The 18468-nt window shown below is 35.7% G+C and overlaps 1 protein-coding gene across 13 annotated transcripts in view; it reads left to right on the forward strand.

Annotated features, from left to right (window-relative positions):
- NBEAL1 (neurobeachin like 1) overlaps nt 1–18468 on the forward strand; it is a 178711-nt gene that overhangs the window by 58495 nt on the left and 101748 nt on the right. For all 13 annotated transcript variants that reach the window (XR_007517931.1, XM_049887868.1, XM_049887869.1 and 10 more), the window contains 3 exons: nt 4174–4259; nt 8710–9016; nt 10664–10770. Coding sequence is in view for 12 of the 13 variants with exons in the window: in XM_049887868.1 (XP_049743825.1) it covers nt 4174–4259; nt 8710–9016; nt 10664–10770 (500 nt within the window). In the remaining variant the exon portion in view is untranslated. The remainder of the gene's footprint in view (nt 1–4173; nt 4260–8709; nt 9017–10663; nt 10771–18468) is intronic.

Genomic DNA, 18468 nt, shown 5'->3' on the forward strand with positions numbered 1-18468 from the left:
GGGAGAGGAAATGCCTGAATTACAAGTTACATCACAATCAGGGAGCCCACTAGGTATTTATAGTTCATTCATGTCCTCCCAGTCCAGGTTATGGACTATTTTTTTTCTGGCGGGGGGGGGATATTTATTTATTTATTTTAAATAATTTTTATTGTGCTTTAAGTGAAAGTTTACAGATCAAGTCAGTCTGTCACATATAAGCTTATATACACCTTACTCCATACTCCCACTTACTCTCCCCCTAGTGAGTCAGCCCACTCCCTCCTTCCAGTCTCTCCTTTCGTGACGATTTTGCCAGTTTCTAACCCTCTCTACCCTCCTATCTCCCCTCCAGATAAGAGATGCCAACACAGTCTCAAGTGTCCACCTGCTACAAGTAGCTCACTCTTCATCAGCATCTCTCTCCAACCCATTGTGTGGACTATTTTTAACATAAGCACTGTTGCCAGTAACACTAACACTACTGATTGTCTGCAGTTGTCAGATTTCCAGTGAAATAATTCTAGTTTTATTTTCCCACATTGTTGTTGTGTGCCCTTGAGTCAATTCTGACTCATAGTGACCCTATAAGACAGAGTAGAACTGCCCCATAGGGTTTCCTATGTAATCCTTACAGAAGGGAGCCCTGGTGGTGAAGTTGTTAATCGCTCGTCAGCTAATCAAAAGGTGGGTGGTTCGAACCCACTAGCCGCTTCACAGGAGAAAGTGGGTCAGTCAGCTTCCCTAAAGATTATAGCCTTGGAAACCCTGTGGGGCAGTTCTCCTCTGTCCTATAGGGTCTCTGTGAATGGGAATTGACGGCAATGAGTTTTCAATGGCAGCCCTTACAGAAAGCAGAACGTAGGGTCTTTTTCTCCCATGGAGCCTCTGGTGGGTTCCAACAACCAGCCCTTTGGTTAACAGCCAAGAGCTTAACCATTGCACTGCCAGGACTTCTTCCATTTTCTCATAGAGAAGGAAAAAGGGTCTTGTTAAATAATTACTTACAGTGGTGACGGTAAAATTTCTCCATTGTAAAGATATATTTTTCTTTTTGCAATTTAGCAGGTTACCCTTGGGATAATACTTTAGCACAGTGTGAGTATCTTGTTTTCTAACATATCATCTAATGTTTTAGCATCCATTTGATGATTCTTGCCTGGATCGGTTTTTCACTGATGGTTGCAAAATCATGATTTTCTAATTCTGTCATTCTTTAGACACTTATTAGCTATTACTTTCTTCTGTAAAAATAAAGAATTTTACCTCATCAGCTGGGGATGAACTCTAGTTGGTTTCTAAAAAGGCTGGATAAAATGACTGAATCTTTCTCTTTTACATATCTGTTTTCAAGATTAGTTCGTATAGTAGTCACTTCTGGTGGTGTAAATAAGTTTTCTTTTTGAATATTACTGTGGACTCATTGAGAAACCCTAGTAGTGTAGTGGTTAAGTGCTACTGCTGCTAACCAAAAGGTCAGCAGTTAGAATCCACCAGACGTTCCTTGGAAACTCTGTGGGGCAGTTCTACTCTGTCCTGTTGGGTCGCTATGAGTTGGAGTTAACTCGACGGCAGTGGGTTTACGGACTCGTTGACTTTTATGTGTTTGATTTTACAGTCAGTTATGGTCACTACCTTTTTGAGGATAAATCGTCTCAAATTTGATCATTGGGAGTATTTTCTCCTATTCAGTTTACCTTTTCATTTAGTTAATGGAGTCTTTTGTAATGTAGAAATTTTAAATTTTGATGAAATCTAATTTATAAATTTTTCCTCTTTATGATCCATGCTTTTTGTGTCTTATCAAAGAAATCTTGCCTACCTCAAGGTCATGAAGATTTTTTCCTACATTTTGTTCTAGCTTCCTGATTTTAGTTTTCACATTTAGGTCAATGATCCATTTTGAGTTAATGTTTTCCATATGGATATCCAGTTGTTCTAGCACCATTTGTTGCAAAGGCTACCCTTTTCCCATAGAATTACATTCGCGCCCTTGTTGACGATCAGCTGACCATATATATAGTAGAGCTGCCCCATAGAGTTCCCGAGGAGTGCCTGGTGGATTCTAACTGCTGACCTTTTGGTTAGCGGCTGTACCACTTAACCACCATGCCACCAGCGTTTCCATTGACCATATAGTGTGACTCTATTTCTGAATTCCCTTTTTTGTTTCGTATGTTTGCCCTTAGGCTATTACCACACTATGCTGATCACTGAATTTATACTAAGTTGTAAAATCAGGTAGTGTAAGTCTTCCAAGTTTGGTCTTTTTTTTTTTCAAGATTGTTTAGATTTACTATTTTAGATCCTTTGCATTTTTATATATTTATTTTAGAATCTGTTTTTCAGTATTTACAAAAAAAGCTGCTGAAATTTTGATTGGGATTGTATTGAATCTATGGAACCATTTGAGAATTGCTGTCTTAAAAATATTGAAACTTCAGTCTATGAACATGGCATATCAGTGTTTTTTTAGGTCTTATTTTCTTTCATCAACATTTTGTAGTTTTCAGCATGTACGTTGTATACATATTTTGTTAGTTTATCCCGAAGTACTTCATTTTTGTTATGCTTTGTAAATAATACTGTTTTTAAATTGTATTTTCTAATTGTTCCTAGTATAGGATAAGGAAACCCTGGTGGCGTAGTGGTTAAGTGCTACGGCTGGTAACCAAAGGGTTGGCAGTTCAAATCTGCCGGGAGCTCCTTGGAAACTCTATGGGGCAGTTCTACTCTGTCTTATAGGGTCGCTATGAGTCGGAATCGACTCGATGGCACTGGGTTTGGTTTTGTGTTTTTTTAGTATAGGATAACACAATTTATTTTTGTATATCGGTCTTGTATCCTGTGACTTACTAAAGCTATTGATGTATTCTAGTAACCTTATGTTTTTAGGATTTTATATGTATGCAGTCATATTATCATATTGTCAGGGAAAAAAAAAAAGACAGCTTACTTTATCCTTTCCAAATTGCATGCCTTTTATTTCTTCTTGCCCTTTTGCAGTGGTTAAGAGCTTTAGGAGCAATAGATTTCTACCTCAGGACTGTTCTTTTTTACTAATGTTTGTTATATTATTGTTAGTTACTGTTGAGTTGATTCCAACTCTTGGTGACTCCATGTATGCAGAGTAGAACTCCTCCATGGGGTTTTCAAGGCTGTGACCTTTTGGAAGCAGATCTCCAGGCCTGTCTTCTGAGATGGCTGTGGGTGTGTTCAGACCACCAGCCTTTTGGCTAGTAGTCCAGTGCTTAACTGTTTTTACTGTACCCGTGTAGACTATGTTTGCTATATAGAAGATCAGAAATAATTCTATCGTTAAAGTGTCATCTATGAGTGCGCTGATGCTTGCAAAAGGATATTTATTACAAAAGTATTAGCAGCATCAAAAGAAAGGGGAAAAGCATAAAAATTTATCAGTAGAGACTTGTTTAAATAAAGTATGTCAATGTAGAGGTCTGCTCTGAAAAATGAGTAAGACAGATAGATGTTTATGTTCAGATGTAACAATATCCAGAATATATTGAGGTAAAAAAACATGATGCAGGAGAGTGTGTATAGCTTTTTCTTTTCCTTTTTTTTTTTAAGGTAGATGGGAGCCTGGCAGATTGCAGAGTAGGTCAGAGGGAGACTTTTCCTTGTCAGCTCTTTTATACTGTTTTAATTTTTCTTTGTTTTGTGCGTGAGTAAGTTATTAAAAACAAAACAAAAATTTACAATGATCAAAGAAAGGTTGGCATTAGAATTTTAGGATTTTGGCACTGGAAAGGACCCAGGAAATCTGTTTCTCCAACTCTTTGATTTTTTAATTGACTAAACTAGGCTCATAGCAGTAGTGGTAGGAAAAAGACAACCAGTTGTATGTCAGGTTTGAGTTACTTCCTAGCTTTGTCGTTTACTAATCATGGGATCTCAGGCAAAATATTAACTTCTGGCATTCTGATTACTCAGTTATAAATGGAGTAAAATATCACTCTTATGTGGAGAATTATGAGAATGTGATAACATAAAGTACTATATGATAGATGGTTTCTTTTTTCCCTTCCTGCGAAAAATGCATATTAACCTAGTCTTTTAACAAATTTTATCCTTTTCACAAATAGATCTTCATGTTTCAGTGCCTGACATTTCTTAGAGATAGATAAATCATATTGTGAAAGAAAAATCTTACTTATTTGTTTATCATATTCACAGAATGTTTTCAGGAAAGCGAACATCTCAAGGAAAGTCTTAAGTGTTGCTTGTTGCATCTCTTTGGAGCCATTGTAGCTGGTGGACAGGTGAGGAAAGTGTTGAACGTTAAGATATAAAATACTTAATGGTGAGAAGAGCTTACTTAATTTAGCTCTTCTATGGATTGTATAATTTACTCTTTGTTTTTTTATAATTGTATAAACCATACAAATATTTGTTTTTTTTTTTTTTTTGGTTTTGATGGATTGTATAATTTACTGTCTTTTTATAATTGTATAAACCATATAAATATTTGTCTTTTTTTTTTTTTTTGGTTTTGATGGATTGTATAATTTACTCTGTCTTTTTATAATTGTATAAACCATACAAATATTTGTCTGATTTTATATCTTGTTTAAAACTAATCTACTTATGTCCTCCTTTTATTTAACTTCCCCCCCCAAAAAAAACAAAAACAAAAAACTGTAATTAATAATATTAACACTAACAATAAAATTACTGGGTAAGTAATTTAACAGATTTAACATTTTTTGTTGCTTTTTGTGAGCATCCTATGTTGATTTTTCAAGTAGTGCTATATAGTCAATTGATTTTTTTGAGAGTAGTATTGTGAGTTCTTTGTTATGTTGGCTTTTCAGCTACTAGTTCTTACATTAGAATCTAGAGGAAGTCAGCATTATTAGTCTACTTGATGGAATCAAACTCTAGGAGTTTGATTTTCAAAGACATGAATTTAGTCACTCTTTTTTTTTTTTCTGTCTAGTTAAAATTACTAAATTACATGCATTTTTTTCAACAAATGCCTGTACTGTTTTACTTAAAAGAAAGAAATTCCAGTAATATTTGTGATTTTTTTTTTTTTTTAAGGTGAGCAACTGAAGAGCTCTCTGTGGTAAACTTTGAGTGTAATTACTCATTGACAACAGGATTATAGTTCAAAGAGAATATTCTACATGTATTCTTAAACCAATGCAGTTTAGACCAGAGGTTCTTAACACTTTTTGTGCTGCAAATTCCTTTGACAGTCCCATAAACCCCTTCTCGGAATGTTTTTAAAAGCATTAGGTGAAATACATAAAATCACAAAGGAAATCAATTATACTGAAGTGCAGTTATCAAAATATTAATGAAACAAATTTGTGATGTAGTAATATGTATTTCTTTATAACATATTAAATAAAAAGTTTTAGCAGCAAGTCTAGTAACTAATGTAACTTCAAAGAAGAGATAAGCATAAATGATATTTTAAGATAGTGCAACAACTGTAACAGGTACTGCTTAATACTATTGTGGTTTGTTGCTTACATTTAAAATTGAAGAAAATACTAATTTTTAGTTGGAAGTTAGTGAAAATAAAGATATAATTCTTTTTCATCCACTTTCACAAATTTCTTGAATTCTGTATACCTGAGGTTAAGAACCCTAAACTTAGGTGATTTCATATTAACTTTAAATTTACTGGTCTGTCTTTCTTTTTTCTCAGAATGAAAGTTATCTTCCTTTTTTTTTTTTGATCTACTAGTTTTTCATATTTTAAAATACCATGTTCTTTATATTGTTATACCAAATTACGTTTAAACTACAATTTTATTTAAAACCGTAGAAACTTATTTTAAAACTTAATTTTTATTTAAACACATAAACTTATACCAATAATACACTAGGTATAGTACTTTTTCACTTTGGGCACTAGTAAGGAATCTTTGTCTACCTTCTGGAAGATATCAGGGAGTTTAATACTTAGACCTTTATTTGAGTTCAAGAGCCCCTCATGAGGTTCTTTTTATCTTGCAGTAGTAGGGAACTTTTATACCAGTAGGGAATTGCTAATTATTTTATATCTTATCTACCATTTCTTATTTAGTTTGGAGATTTGAGGAAGAGCAACCTTTGTTTTTCAAGTGACCTTCATAAACAGATGACTTTATATATATGTAGTCAGTCTCTTTTTCATTTAATGTACTCAATTTAGATATATTTCTTGAGCATTAATCTTGCGAATACCATTATGAGGCTGAGTTTCCTGTCAGTTGGTACTGCTGCTTCTTCCTCTCCTCCCTATCTTTGCTCTGTTTTGTTTTTTCTCCTTATTCCTTTTTTTTTTTTCAGGGAGTAGTCCTTGTGCTCAGTGGGCATTTTTTTTCTGTATTATTTTTATTCCCTTTTATACCAGCATCATGTTATCTTGCAGAGTCCTGCTGACATTCCCTTCTCTTTTGTTTTTTTACCCTACACCTTTTTCAGTACTTAGCCAAATTTCCTACTTGGGTTTCCTGGTCAGTACCTTGCCTCCTTCTCTTTACCCTGGTGAAAGATAAGAGTCTTCTTAAAGTGAGAGAATTGCTGAACAGAATCTTACTTTTCATTTAGGTTTGCTTAGTCACCTTCCTTTAGTAGCTGATACCCTTCTTTTGGGTCAGTATCTCCCCATTTTCACCATTTCTCCACTACTGAGAATGAGAGTAATTGTACATGAATGAAATTATAAGTGGCATTGTTATTGACTGACAGGAAGCCCGATAGATCCCATTCTCTTTGTGAACACCCAGAGACTCATTCTTGTTAGTACCCAGGGACAATGAAGCCCTGAGAGACCTCTAGTAATTAAAACTCACATGGAAATCAAGTAGATATTGGAAGACCAGTTTATCATTTTATGTACTGAAAATGCTCAAAACCTTTGTGATCTGTACCTGTACCGTACCTGTTGTTATTGAGTCTATTCTGACTCATAGCGACCTTATAGGACAGAATAGAACTGTCCCATAGAATTTCCAAGGTGCGCCTGGTGGATTTGAACTGCCGACCTTTTGGTTAGCAGCCATAGTTCTTAACCACTGTGCCACCAGGGCTTCCCTGTGATCTGTAGTTAGATCTGTATAGAAGTCAGAAGGTTGTTTGTTAAATATGGCATCAGCACAAGGGTATTTAGATAATTTGAATATCTAAAGGAAGGAATGATCTGTCAGAAAGAATGGAGATATTGAAGTCTCATTCCAAAGAATCATGCCTGGGCATCTCATTGACATATTCATTCTTTAGATCTGTTACTACAATCACCAGTTTAGTTTTGTGTTATGTTAGGAGCAAGAGTTTTGGAGCCAAGATAGACCTAGGTTTGAATCCCTTGTCCATCTCTAGTATAACTTTGAATAAACTATTTACATGTGTTTTAGTTCCTTTTTTGTAATATGGAAGTAGTAACACTTAACTTACAGGGCCATTGTGAGAACTAAAAGACACGTAATATATGTAAAGCACTAATGAAGTACCTGTAGAACTGGGGAAATCACAGTTATATCAGTTAGATTTAGGATCCACCATAAGTAGCAGTTAATACAAAAATTGTAACAGCTTTAGTTTCTCTCTCATTTAAAAAAAATGGAAAAGAATAACAGTAAGTAGTCCAGAGTTAATATGCCAACTGTCTTTTAAGGAGGTACCAAAAAGCTGACTCACATTGTCTGGCTTCATTGCCAAACTCAGTCATGAGACTACAAAAAAAGGCAAATATTTCCAGTTAAAAAACTTAGTAAAACTTGCTTCCTCGGCCCTTCTTAGCAGCAAGGAGGCTAGGAAATGTAATCTTTATTCCAGGTAGCCATGTGCCCATCAAAATTTTGGGTGGGCCATTGGGAGTTTCTTCTATCATAACACTTGTTATCATTGATATTATTTATTCTATTGATAATTATTGCTAATAACAAATCTTGATGGCATAAGTGCTGCTGCTTTCAGGTGATTTTGCATAGCTGTGTTGTGATTCATTATGTATCAGTTTAACAATTTAAGGCAATATGTATTTTTTATTTCTAACTTTTTTGGGTCACCTCAGTATAGCTATCGATTTCTTAGTGTACAGAGTTATGAAATATGTTTATAGAATGATAGCCAGGCAATAGCTGTATCAGTTGAAATGCATTTCTGTAATCACCAGAACACCTGGCAAACAGGCTTAACTAAGTCGAGATTTTTTTATTCCTGCTTAAGAAATCCAGATGCAAACAGCTTTGGACCGGCACTATAGCTCAGTGATATCGTCAGGGACATAAGGTCCTCACAGTATTCCTACTGTGTTCTGTGTAGCCCGTGACTTTAATTTTTGTGCGCGTCTCCTCATGGCGTAATGGTAGCTCCAAGTATTATTTCTGCATTCCATGCAGGAAGAAGGTGACAGGGCCAAGGGCACAAGGTCCTTCTCTTTTAGTTTGTAAAGCGATGTTTTCTCCATGGTCTATTGCCAGATATCCTTGACCAGAACTATGTCACATGGTCAGCCCTAGCTGCAAGGCTAGAAGATGAGTTTTCTACGCAAGCAGGTTGCTATCCTGAACAAAATCAGAGTTCTGTTAGTGAGGAAGGGGAGATTTAATGTGTGAAACACTAGCACTGTCTGCTAAAATATTTGTTTAAAATGTATTTTGATTTTCTTAAAGAAAATGTTGCCTGCAGATTTATTAAATTCTCTTTGTAGTTGCAAACATACAGAATTTCAGTTAGGATTGGGTTTCATTTTTATTGTCTCTAATATTTTAGAGGAATGCTTTGCAAGCGATTTCTCCAGCCACTATGGAAGTTCTTATGCGAGTTTTGGCAGATTGTGATTCCTGGGAGGATGGAGATCCTGAAGAAGTGGGTAGGAAGGTAGAATTAACTCTCAAGTGCCTTACAGAAGTGGTCCATATCCTTCTGACTAGCAGCTCTGACCAGCGCCAAGTGGAAACCAGCACTATTCTGGAGAATTACTTTAAATTGCTAAATTCAGATCATTCAGCTTTACCTAATCAAAGGAGATCCAGGCAGTGGGAAAGCCGGTTCATAGCTCTACAGATCAAGATGCTGAGTGAGTATTACATAATGACAATTTTCTGAGTTTTTTTTTTTTTACTTTTTTTACAATTTTCTGAGTTTTTTTTTTTTCATATATGCCACTTCCTTTTGAAATGTAAGGCAGTTGTATAGAAAGTATTGATTGATTCAGCCATCACGTGAGTTTTAGTTTTTGACTTCAAAATAATTAATATAGATTTGATTTGTTCATCTTTGCTTTAACAGTGACAAAGTTGAGCCTCTATAGTCTTCTTATTTTTTATTCTGTTAAAAATACATATAATAAAATATTTGTCGATTCTGTATTCTTTTTGGAAAGTGTAAACCACTAAAAGCATCATTGTTAAAAACAAAGGCAGCTCTGATTTCAAAACTCTAGGAAAAGTAAATTTCCAGAAAGTGCCATTTGTAGTTTTTAACCTGTGACAAAGAGGAACATAAAATCAGTTTTATACGTGCCTGCGTAACTTCTCTGTAGAGGTCACGCCAACATTTCTCCCTCCTTCAGAGGGCCTCTTTTTTTTTTTAAATCAGATCCCCTGTGCGTGTATCTCTTTCTCTCTTTTTGTAATGGTTGTTTTTTATTACTCTGTGCTTATATGTCTTTGCTTTGTACACTCTTCACTCCAGTATATATATATATATATATATATAATTTCTTATTGTGTTCCCCTGTTAGATTGGTAGATACAGATATTAGAAACTGATAGTTCCTTTATTATACAAAATATATATATATTTATTACAGCTAAATTAGGAAACTCAGATAAGTAGAAAGAAAATAAATGTTCTTTATATCCTATCATCAAGATATAACCTGTTTTAATAGCTTGGTGCATAGCTTCTAGAAATTAAAAAAAAAAAGTTTTTATATGTTTGTGTGTGTGTATGGTGTCTCATTTAAAAATATTGGACATCCAAATCTTGGTCAAAAACTTAATGAACCATTATAACATTGTTTCTATGGGGGAAATAAGATTATATAGCTTTTACTATTTTGTATCTTCTATTCTAACATGTTCTATTTTATGATTTTCTTATAGATTATAAATGTATAAGTAAGTTTGAGTCTGTACTGAATAGACTTCTTTTTTGTTAGCAACTATGGTATTGCCCATTCTAGATATCCTTTGATTTCTGGATGGGTATATCCCTTCAGTTGAAAAAAAGACAGCAAAACAGTATTACAAATGGATTAATTACCTAAGCACCATGTTCGTAATGGCCATATGTTAATTTTATAATACATAAATGAGACTGTGTTGCCAGACATATTCAGGTATTGCTTATTGATAGCAAGTTGGACACCACAGTTGGTTTAAACTTGAGCCTTATTAACGGAAGAACAGATAATTAAAACTCTAGGGAGTATATACCACTCGTATATGTAAAACTCTAGTTGGGTCACTATAAGTCAGAATCAACTCGATGGCAACAGACTTTTTATATGTAAAAAGTTCAATATAATAAAGTATAGAAATTCTTTTCTTATCTAGTAAAAGTACAGATTGTTTTCTGCTCTTTACCCTATCATTCAAAATTAATTTACATCTGTTTTGTCAACTGAAAAGCATAAATTAAAAATGTGATCAGAGTAAATGTTTGTATGATGCCAAACCTTTCCCTTTGTACATGGATGATATTGTTTTTATTTTCCTAGATACCATCACAGCCATGTTAGATTGCACAGACAGGCCTGTTCTTCAGGCCATTTTTCTTAACAGCAATTGCTTTGAACATCTCATACGACTACTGCAGAACTGCAAGGTAGTTTTTCTATTATTATTATTGTCTTTGATTTTAAGAAGCTATTGTTTATATTTTGATACCAATTTTAACATATATTAGTGAATTTTTATAATTAACTTGTGTTTCTATTTAATCATTAACCACGTTTTATCTTGAATTAAAACTAGTATTTATAATTGTCTAAATACTTTAAGAACTAAGAACAGTCAAACTGGAAGCAAATTTCTTTGTATCATGAGCATTTCAGTTCATGAAGTATTTTATTTTTTAGGTTAGTTTTATACTTGGTAGGAGCCCTCATAGGGAGCCCTGGTGGCACAGTGGTTAAGAGCTTGGCTGCTAATCAAAAGGTCAACAGTTCGAATCCACCAGCTGCTCCTTGGAAACCTCAGGTGGCAGTTCTGCTATGTCCTCTAGGGTCACTTTGAGTTGGAATCGACTCAATGGCAGTGGGTTTGGTTTTTGGATAGGAGCCCTGGTACGTAACACCAGTAGTTAAGTGCTCGGCTGCTAACTGAAAGGTCGGTGGTTGGAATTCACTAGCTGCTCTGCAGGAGAAAGATGTGGCAGTCTGCTTCCATTAAGATTTACAGCCTTGTCGGGGGTTTGGGGACTATGGTTTAAGGGGACTTCTAAGTCAATTGGCAAAATAATATGAAAACATTCTGCATCCTACTTTGAAATGTGGCGCCTGGGGTCTTAAATGCTAACAAGCGGCCATCTAAGATGCATCAGTTGGTCTCAACCCACCTGGATCAAAGGAGAATGAAGAACACCAAGGTCACACGACAACTATGAGCCCAAGAGACAGAAAGGGCCACATGAGCCAGAGACTTACATCATCCTGAGACCAGAAGAACTAGATGGTGCCCGGCCACAACCAATGACTGCCCTGACAGGGACCACAACAGAGAACCCCCGAGGGAGCAGGAGGTCAGTGGGATGCAGACCCCAAATTCTCATAAAAAGACCAGACGTAATGGTCTGACTGAGACTAGAGGAATCCCGGCAGTCATGGTCCCCAAACCTTCTGTTGGCCCAGGACAGGAACCATTCCCAAAGACAACTCATCAGACATGGAAGGGACTGGACAATGGGTTGAAGAGAGATGTTGATGAAGAATGAGCTACTTGTATCAGGTGGACACTTGAGACTGTGATGGCATCTCCTGTCTGGAGGGGAGATAGGAGGGTAGAGAGGGTTAGAAACTGGCAAAATTGTCACGAAAGGAGAGACTGGAAGGGCTGACTCATTAGGGGGAGAGTAAGTGGGAGTGTGGAGTAAGGTGTATATAAGCTTATATGTGACAGACTGACTTGATTTGTAAACGTTCACTTAAAGCTCAATAAAAATTATTTAAAAAAAAAAAAAGATTTACAGCCTTGAAAACACTATGGGGCAGTTCTACTCTGTCCTATAGGGTTGCTAGGAGTCAGAATCAACTTGACGACAGTGGGTTTTTAATGCTTAGTAATATCCTTGAGGCCTTTGAAGCCATTAGTTATTTCTGATCTCTTGGCTAGCTATTTGTGTCAGAACATACTCAGGTGATAAAGATTTTGCTTCCCTCACTTTTTATTCAGTTTTTCACCTAGCGTTGGGTAAGTGGTACCTGCTGTTAAAGACTGTCACATGTTCCATCATTCTTACTGTACTTCTGGAAGAGCTTTTATGTTAGCTCCTGTCAATAATTATAGACCTACCTTATTCTGAAAGTTGTTTGTCATATGAACTTCTTTTTTAAGATAGAATTTCAGCTTCACTAAAATGCAGGTATCACTTAGCACATACTTTACTTTAAAACTAGATTGGAACACTTTATACACATAGCTAGTAAAGTGAGGAAAGAGTTTGGTGAGGGCAATGTTTTATTTAATTCTACACTTAGGCTTTTTACATATTGGAATTAAAAATAATGTAGAGCCATGTAGAAATTGATGAAATGTTGAAAGTTTTGTTGTGTGTATATCACAATAATTAAAAAACAATAAGGGACAGCTGAAATTTTTAAGTACATGCAGATTTTTGAAGTATGTTCATTGTAAAAAAAATTAGAAAAATCAAGATAATAATGAAAAAGAAAAAATATACCCTATAATTCTATCAACCAGAATGAAGGCTAGTATTTACTAACTCCTTACTGTATGGCAGACGTTGTATTAGGTACATCATATTTGAGGGCATACAACATATTTTGTCCTCATAATGACCACTTTATAAGTTAGAGATTTCAAGTGGCACAGCCAGGGTTTCAGTTTAGTTTTGTCTGACTTTAAGGCTTTTGTTCTTAAGTTTAATGGTATATAATGCCTGAAGTGACAATTTTGTATGTTTATTTTTAGTCTTTTTTCTAAACAGTATTTTTGCATAATTGAGATCAAAATTAATATATAATATGATACCCTGTTAAGATCAATTAACATTTTTATCATTGTTAAAATAATACATGGCCATCGTAAAATGCAAATTGCAACAGCGTATTAATTCTCCAATATAATAATAAATATATTAGTTTAAAATTTTTTACTCTTCTACCTGATGTGTTTGCTGTTAGTAATTCCCATAATTCCTAATATAAAAAGTATATCTCTTTTAATGAAAATATAAGATACATCATGCTGAATAATATCAATATAATATATTAATAAACATTTTAGATAGCTATAAATCATATTATAACACTAATGAATTTTAAAGTTTCTTAAGTGATCAACTACTCAGTGGCTATTCCAGTATCAATGTTACCCCTTTTGCAGTTGTACAGAAGCTGTAGAAATTAGTGCAGACTTGTAATAACATTATTAATATGTTTGCAAGTAGTTTGTGCACAAGGTAAGATTGAATTTTTTAGCAAAACAGTATTTTGATGCAAAATCATGAGGCATAGGAACAGAGTCTATGGAAAACTGCATCAAATAGATGCTAAGGAGCAAAAGCACAAAAGGAGGCCTTGATTTTATGTTTGTCCTAACTTCCATTTAAGAAAAAAAATTTAATTCTTACATAAGCAAAATTAGGCAAGGAAACCATTTGATTAACAAAGTGTAAGGAAACAGAAAAATGTAATTTCAAACCCCATCTTTAAGAGGTTAGCAGTTTCTTAACATTCCAGGCTTTTTTTTTTCCTTATTCTTTTTACTTAGCATATAAGCATTTTCCCTTTTTTTTTAAACATTTCATGAATAGCTTTACTTCCTGTACATTTTATATATTGTACTTTTGCTATTTTGAAAGAGATACTGTGTTATTTGAATTTTGCTTTGATAGTAATTATTTGATAGTGAAATTTAATTACTGCCTTCCTGCCATGGAAACTATTGTCTAAAAACTTTGAGCTTGTTGGAAATCTCTACATTTAGACATGGAAGAAAAAACAAAGGAAATGAAAATTACCCAGACACTCCAGAAGCAGCCTCCGACACCATTTGACTAACTGCCTTTAGGGCCTTTGTTTCAAAGTGTTTCATCTCAAGGGTACTCGTCTTTTTCTCTTTGCTTTCTTATACTGGCACATATTTTTCCTATTAGAAATTCATTTGTGCTTTCAATAAAAGGCTCTCTTAAAATAAAGGACTATCAGAAAACTAGTATGAATTTGTTGAGTGATTGCTTTCTTCCTAATTCTTTTTTTTTTTTTTTTAATTGTACTATAGATGAAGGTTTACAGAACAAACTGGCTTCTCATTAAACAGTTAGTACACATATTGTTTTATGACATTGGTTGCCAACCCCACAACATGTCAACACTCTCCCCTTCTCAACCTTGGGTTCTCTATTACCAGCTTTCCTGTCCCCTCCTGCCTTCTCCTCCTTGTCCCTGGGCTGGTGTGCCCATTTAGTCTCATTTTGTTTTATGGGCCTGTCTAATCTTTGGCTAAAGGGTGAACCTCGGGAGTGACTTCAGTACTGAGCTAAAAGGTTATCCTGGGGCTATACTCTAGAAGTTTCTCTAGTCTTGTCAGACCAGTAAGTCTAGTTTTTTTTTTTGTTGTTGTTGTTAGTTAGAATTCTGTTCTATATTTTTCTCCAGCTCCACCTGGGACCCTCTAGTGTAATTATTGGCAGAGCAGTAAGTGGTGGTAGCTGGGCATCATCTAGTTCTGCTAGACTCAGTCTGGTGGAGGCTGTAGTACTTGTGGTCCCTTAGTCATTTAGACTAATCTTTGCTTTGTGTCTTTATTTTTCTTTATTGTCCCTTGCTCCTGAAGGGATGGGACCAGTGGAGTGTCTCAGATAGCTGCTCACAGACTTTTAAGACCCCAGATGCTATTCACCAAAGTAGAATGTAGAACATTTTCTTTATGTTATACCAGTTGAGCTAAATGTTCCCCAAGAACATGGTCTCACAGCCCTCAGCCCAGTAGTTCGGTCTCTCAGGGAGTTTGGATGTGTCTGTGGAGCTCTTCTTCCTAAATCTTAGGTTTGGTAAGGTGCACTGTAGCTACAAGAGGAATGTAATATATGTAGTTGTAGGGTCTGGAGCACTTTGTGAGGTAGGATGGACTTGGATAGTGTCTTACTTATTTCAGTCAGTATCTTGCATCTGCCTTTGCAACTCCACTGAGACTGTTTTTAATCAAGGCCGCTTAAAACCTTCTGGTTTCCAAATTTAATGGACACACAGTTTTTATTTTAACTGGCACTTTCTTTTTGTCACTGTTGATCATCTCTTCTTGAAACATTAAAAAAAAATTTTGTTTCTGAATTGTCAACACACTCATCTGCTTTTCTGCATACTGCTGTGGCCATTCTTTAGTTTTTCTTAATTATGCATGACTTCAGATACTGTCTATAAGTTAAACATCCCCAAATTTCTTGTTTCCAGTGCAGATCTCTTTTGAGGAATTCTACTTAATGCCCCTCAGAAGTCTCAAATTTTTCACATCTGAAATGGAACAGATCATCCTTTACTCTCCTCCCCTTTCTTGCCTCATCCTCATAGTTGCTTCTTTATTTTCAGTTTATTTCGGAGGCTCCATTATCCACCCAGTATCTCAGGGGAGAATCTTGGGAATCAATCTAGACTTCTCTTGTGTCTTATCTCCCACATCTGCTTTGTTTTACCAAATTCTGACAATTCTACTTTTTAAATGTGCTCTCAAATACAGCCTTTTATTCCCAGTGTCACTGTCCTATTTCAGGATCTCATTTCTTACCTTATCGTTGCAGTGTTCTTTTAACTGTTCTCTTCCACTCCCATCTGATTCCCTTCCACACTGAAGCCAAAACCATCTTTTTAGCATATCAGTGTCGTCATGCCAATCCTTAGCCCAGAATACTTTCTCCAAAACCGTTAAACTATTCTAGTGATCTTTAAAACTCTTTAACATAACATGTACAAGGCTCTGAGAAATTTGGCTCAGCCTGTGTAGCCTTTCTTACATAAACTTTTTACTGTTGTTGTATACCGTCAAGTTGATTCTGACTCATAGCAACCCAATATGACAGGGCAAAACTGCCCCATAGGATTTCCCAGGCTGTAATCTTTATAGGAACAGTTCACCAGGTCTTTTCTTCTGTGGAGTGGCTGGTGTGTTCTAACCGCGGACTTTTGGGTTAGCTCTTGAGTGTATAACCATTGTGCTACCAACAGCCTTATTAAACCCTTTGTGGTATCTTGAACCAGTTTTCTTGCTCTTTGTTTACTTGGTGCTGTTATTGCTACTTGAAATTCTTTCTTTTCTGCTCTTTTTTTTTAACAACTGTAATGTTCTCTGATTCTGCTGGATTTAGGTAGACATATGTTTTGGGCCCCCGTGGTATCTTTTACATATCTATGGAGTGACACACTACACTTTTTATGTTTTGTACTAAACAGTGAAGGCAAGCATGTTGACTTTAATCTCTTCTTTCTAATCATTAGCTCTAACCTTAAGACCAAGGAACCAAATCACATGAGATTTTTTGGTTGTAAATAAGCAGGCTTGGCAGCTACTCTTTTTTTTGGTGGTGGTTGTTGTAAATATATCCATCACATAGTTTTTGCCAGCTCAACTTTTTATAGGTATACAACTTATTGACAGCAATTACAACAATCAGCCATGCAACCCTACCCTTAATCAATGTGATTTTTTCATCACCGTCAATCCCCCCTTTCCCTCTTCCTTCTTCCCCTGGTAACCACTAGTAAACTTTACCCTGTATACATTTGCCTTTTCTTAGCTTTTTATATAAGTGATGTTCTCCTTTTGTGATTGAGGTATTTCATCCAATATAATGTCTTCAAACTCCATCCATATTGTAGCATGTTTCAAGCTTCATTTGTCCTACTTTTTGAGTAGTATTCCATTGTCCCGTATGTACCGCATTTTGTTTATTCATTCATCTGTTGATGGACATTTAGGTGGTTTCCACCTTTTGGCTATTGTGAATAGTGCTGCCGTGAACATTGGTGTAAAGTCTCTGTTTGAGTCTCTGCTTTCAAGTCTTTTGAGTATATTCCTAGGAGTGGAATTGCTAGGTCATGTAGTAGTTCTATTTTTAATTTTTGAGGAACTGCCATCTTGTTTTCCACAATGGCTGTACCATTTTGCATTCCCACCAGCAATAAGTAAGGGTTCCAGTTTCCCCACATTGCCGCTAACATTTTTTTTTTTTCTTAGCCATCCTAGTGGGAGTGAAATGGTGTATCTCATTGTGGTTTTGATTTCCAACTCTGATGGCTAATGACTTGAGCATTTTTTTTGTGTGTTTGGTGGCTGTTTGAATGTCCCCTGGTGATGTAGTTGTTAAGAGCTATGGCTGCTAGCCAAAAGGTCAGCAGTTCAGATCCACCAGGCGCTCCTTGGAAACCCTGTGGGCAGTTCTACTCTGTCCTGTAGCATCGCTATGAGTCAGAATCGACTCGATGGCAGTGGGTTTTTGGTGAAATGTCTGTTCAAGTACTTTGTCCATTTTATGATTGAGTTATTTGTCTTTTTGTTGTTCAGTTGTCGAAGTTTTATGTACAGTTAGTCCCTGGGTTACAAACTTCCGACCTTGGGACAACTCATACTTGCCTTTAAATGTTATGTAAATTTGCCCTCGCTTTGAAACAATTGAACCAGCCCCTACTTGCAACAAATTCTTCATCACAATCACCTTCACTTGCTGCACATGTAGCTTTTAAATCATTGAAAAGGACTTGAGCCTTTTCTTGCACTAAATAAGAACCGTATGTACCTGTTCTGACTTACCTACAAATTTGGTTTGAAGACACAGGAATGGATCTCATTCATAACCCAAGGACTACCTGTATATTTTGATTATTAGCTTCATAATTGGTTTCCAGAGATATTCTCCCAGGCGGTAGCTTGTCATTCCACTTTTTTGGTAGACTTTTTTTTTTTTGGACTGGTAAGAACAGGCATTTATTGTCTCACGGTCTGGAGGTGAGAAGTTTGAATTCAGGATATTGACAGGGCCATGTTCTCCCTCTTTGTCTGTCTTAGGGGAAGATCTTCATTGTCACTTAAAACTTCTGGAACCTCCAGGATTTCCCTGACTTACAGATGCATCTTCACATGTCCATGTGTGTCTCCCTGTGTCTCTTACTGCTTTTACTTATTTATCTATTTTGAACATTTGATCTTCTTTAGATGAAAGTTTATATAGCAAATTAGTTTTCCAGTCAGTAATTTATACACAAATTATTCTGTGACATTGGTCACAGTCCCTGCAGTGTGTCAGCACTCTCCCCATTTCCTCCCTGGCTTTCTCATTCCCATTTGTCCGGTT

Source organism: Elephas maximus, chromosome 6 (genome assembly GCF_024166365.1).
Source record: "Elephas maximus indicus isolate mEleMax1 chromosome 6, mEleMax1 primary haplotype, whole genome shotgun sequence".
NCBI lineage: Eukaryota > Metazoa > Chordata > Mammalia > Proboscidea > Elephantidae > Elephas > Elephas maximus.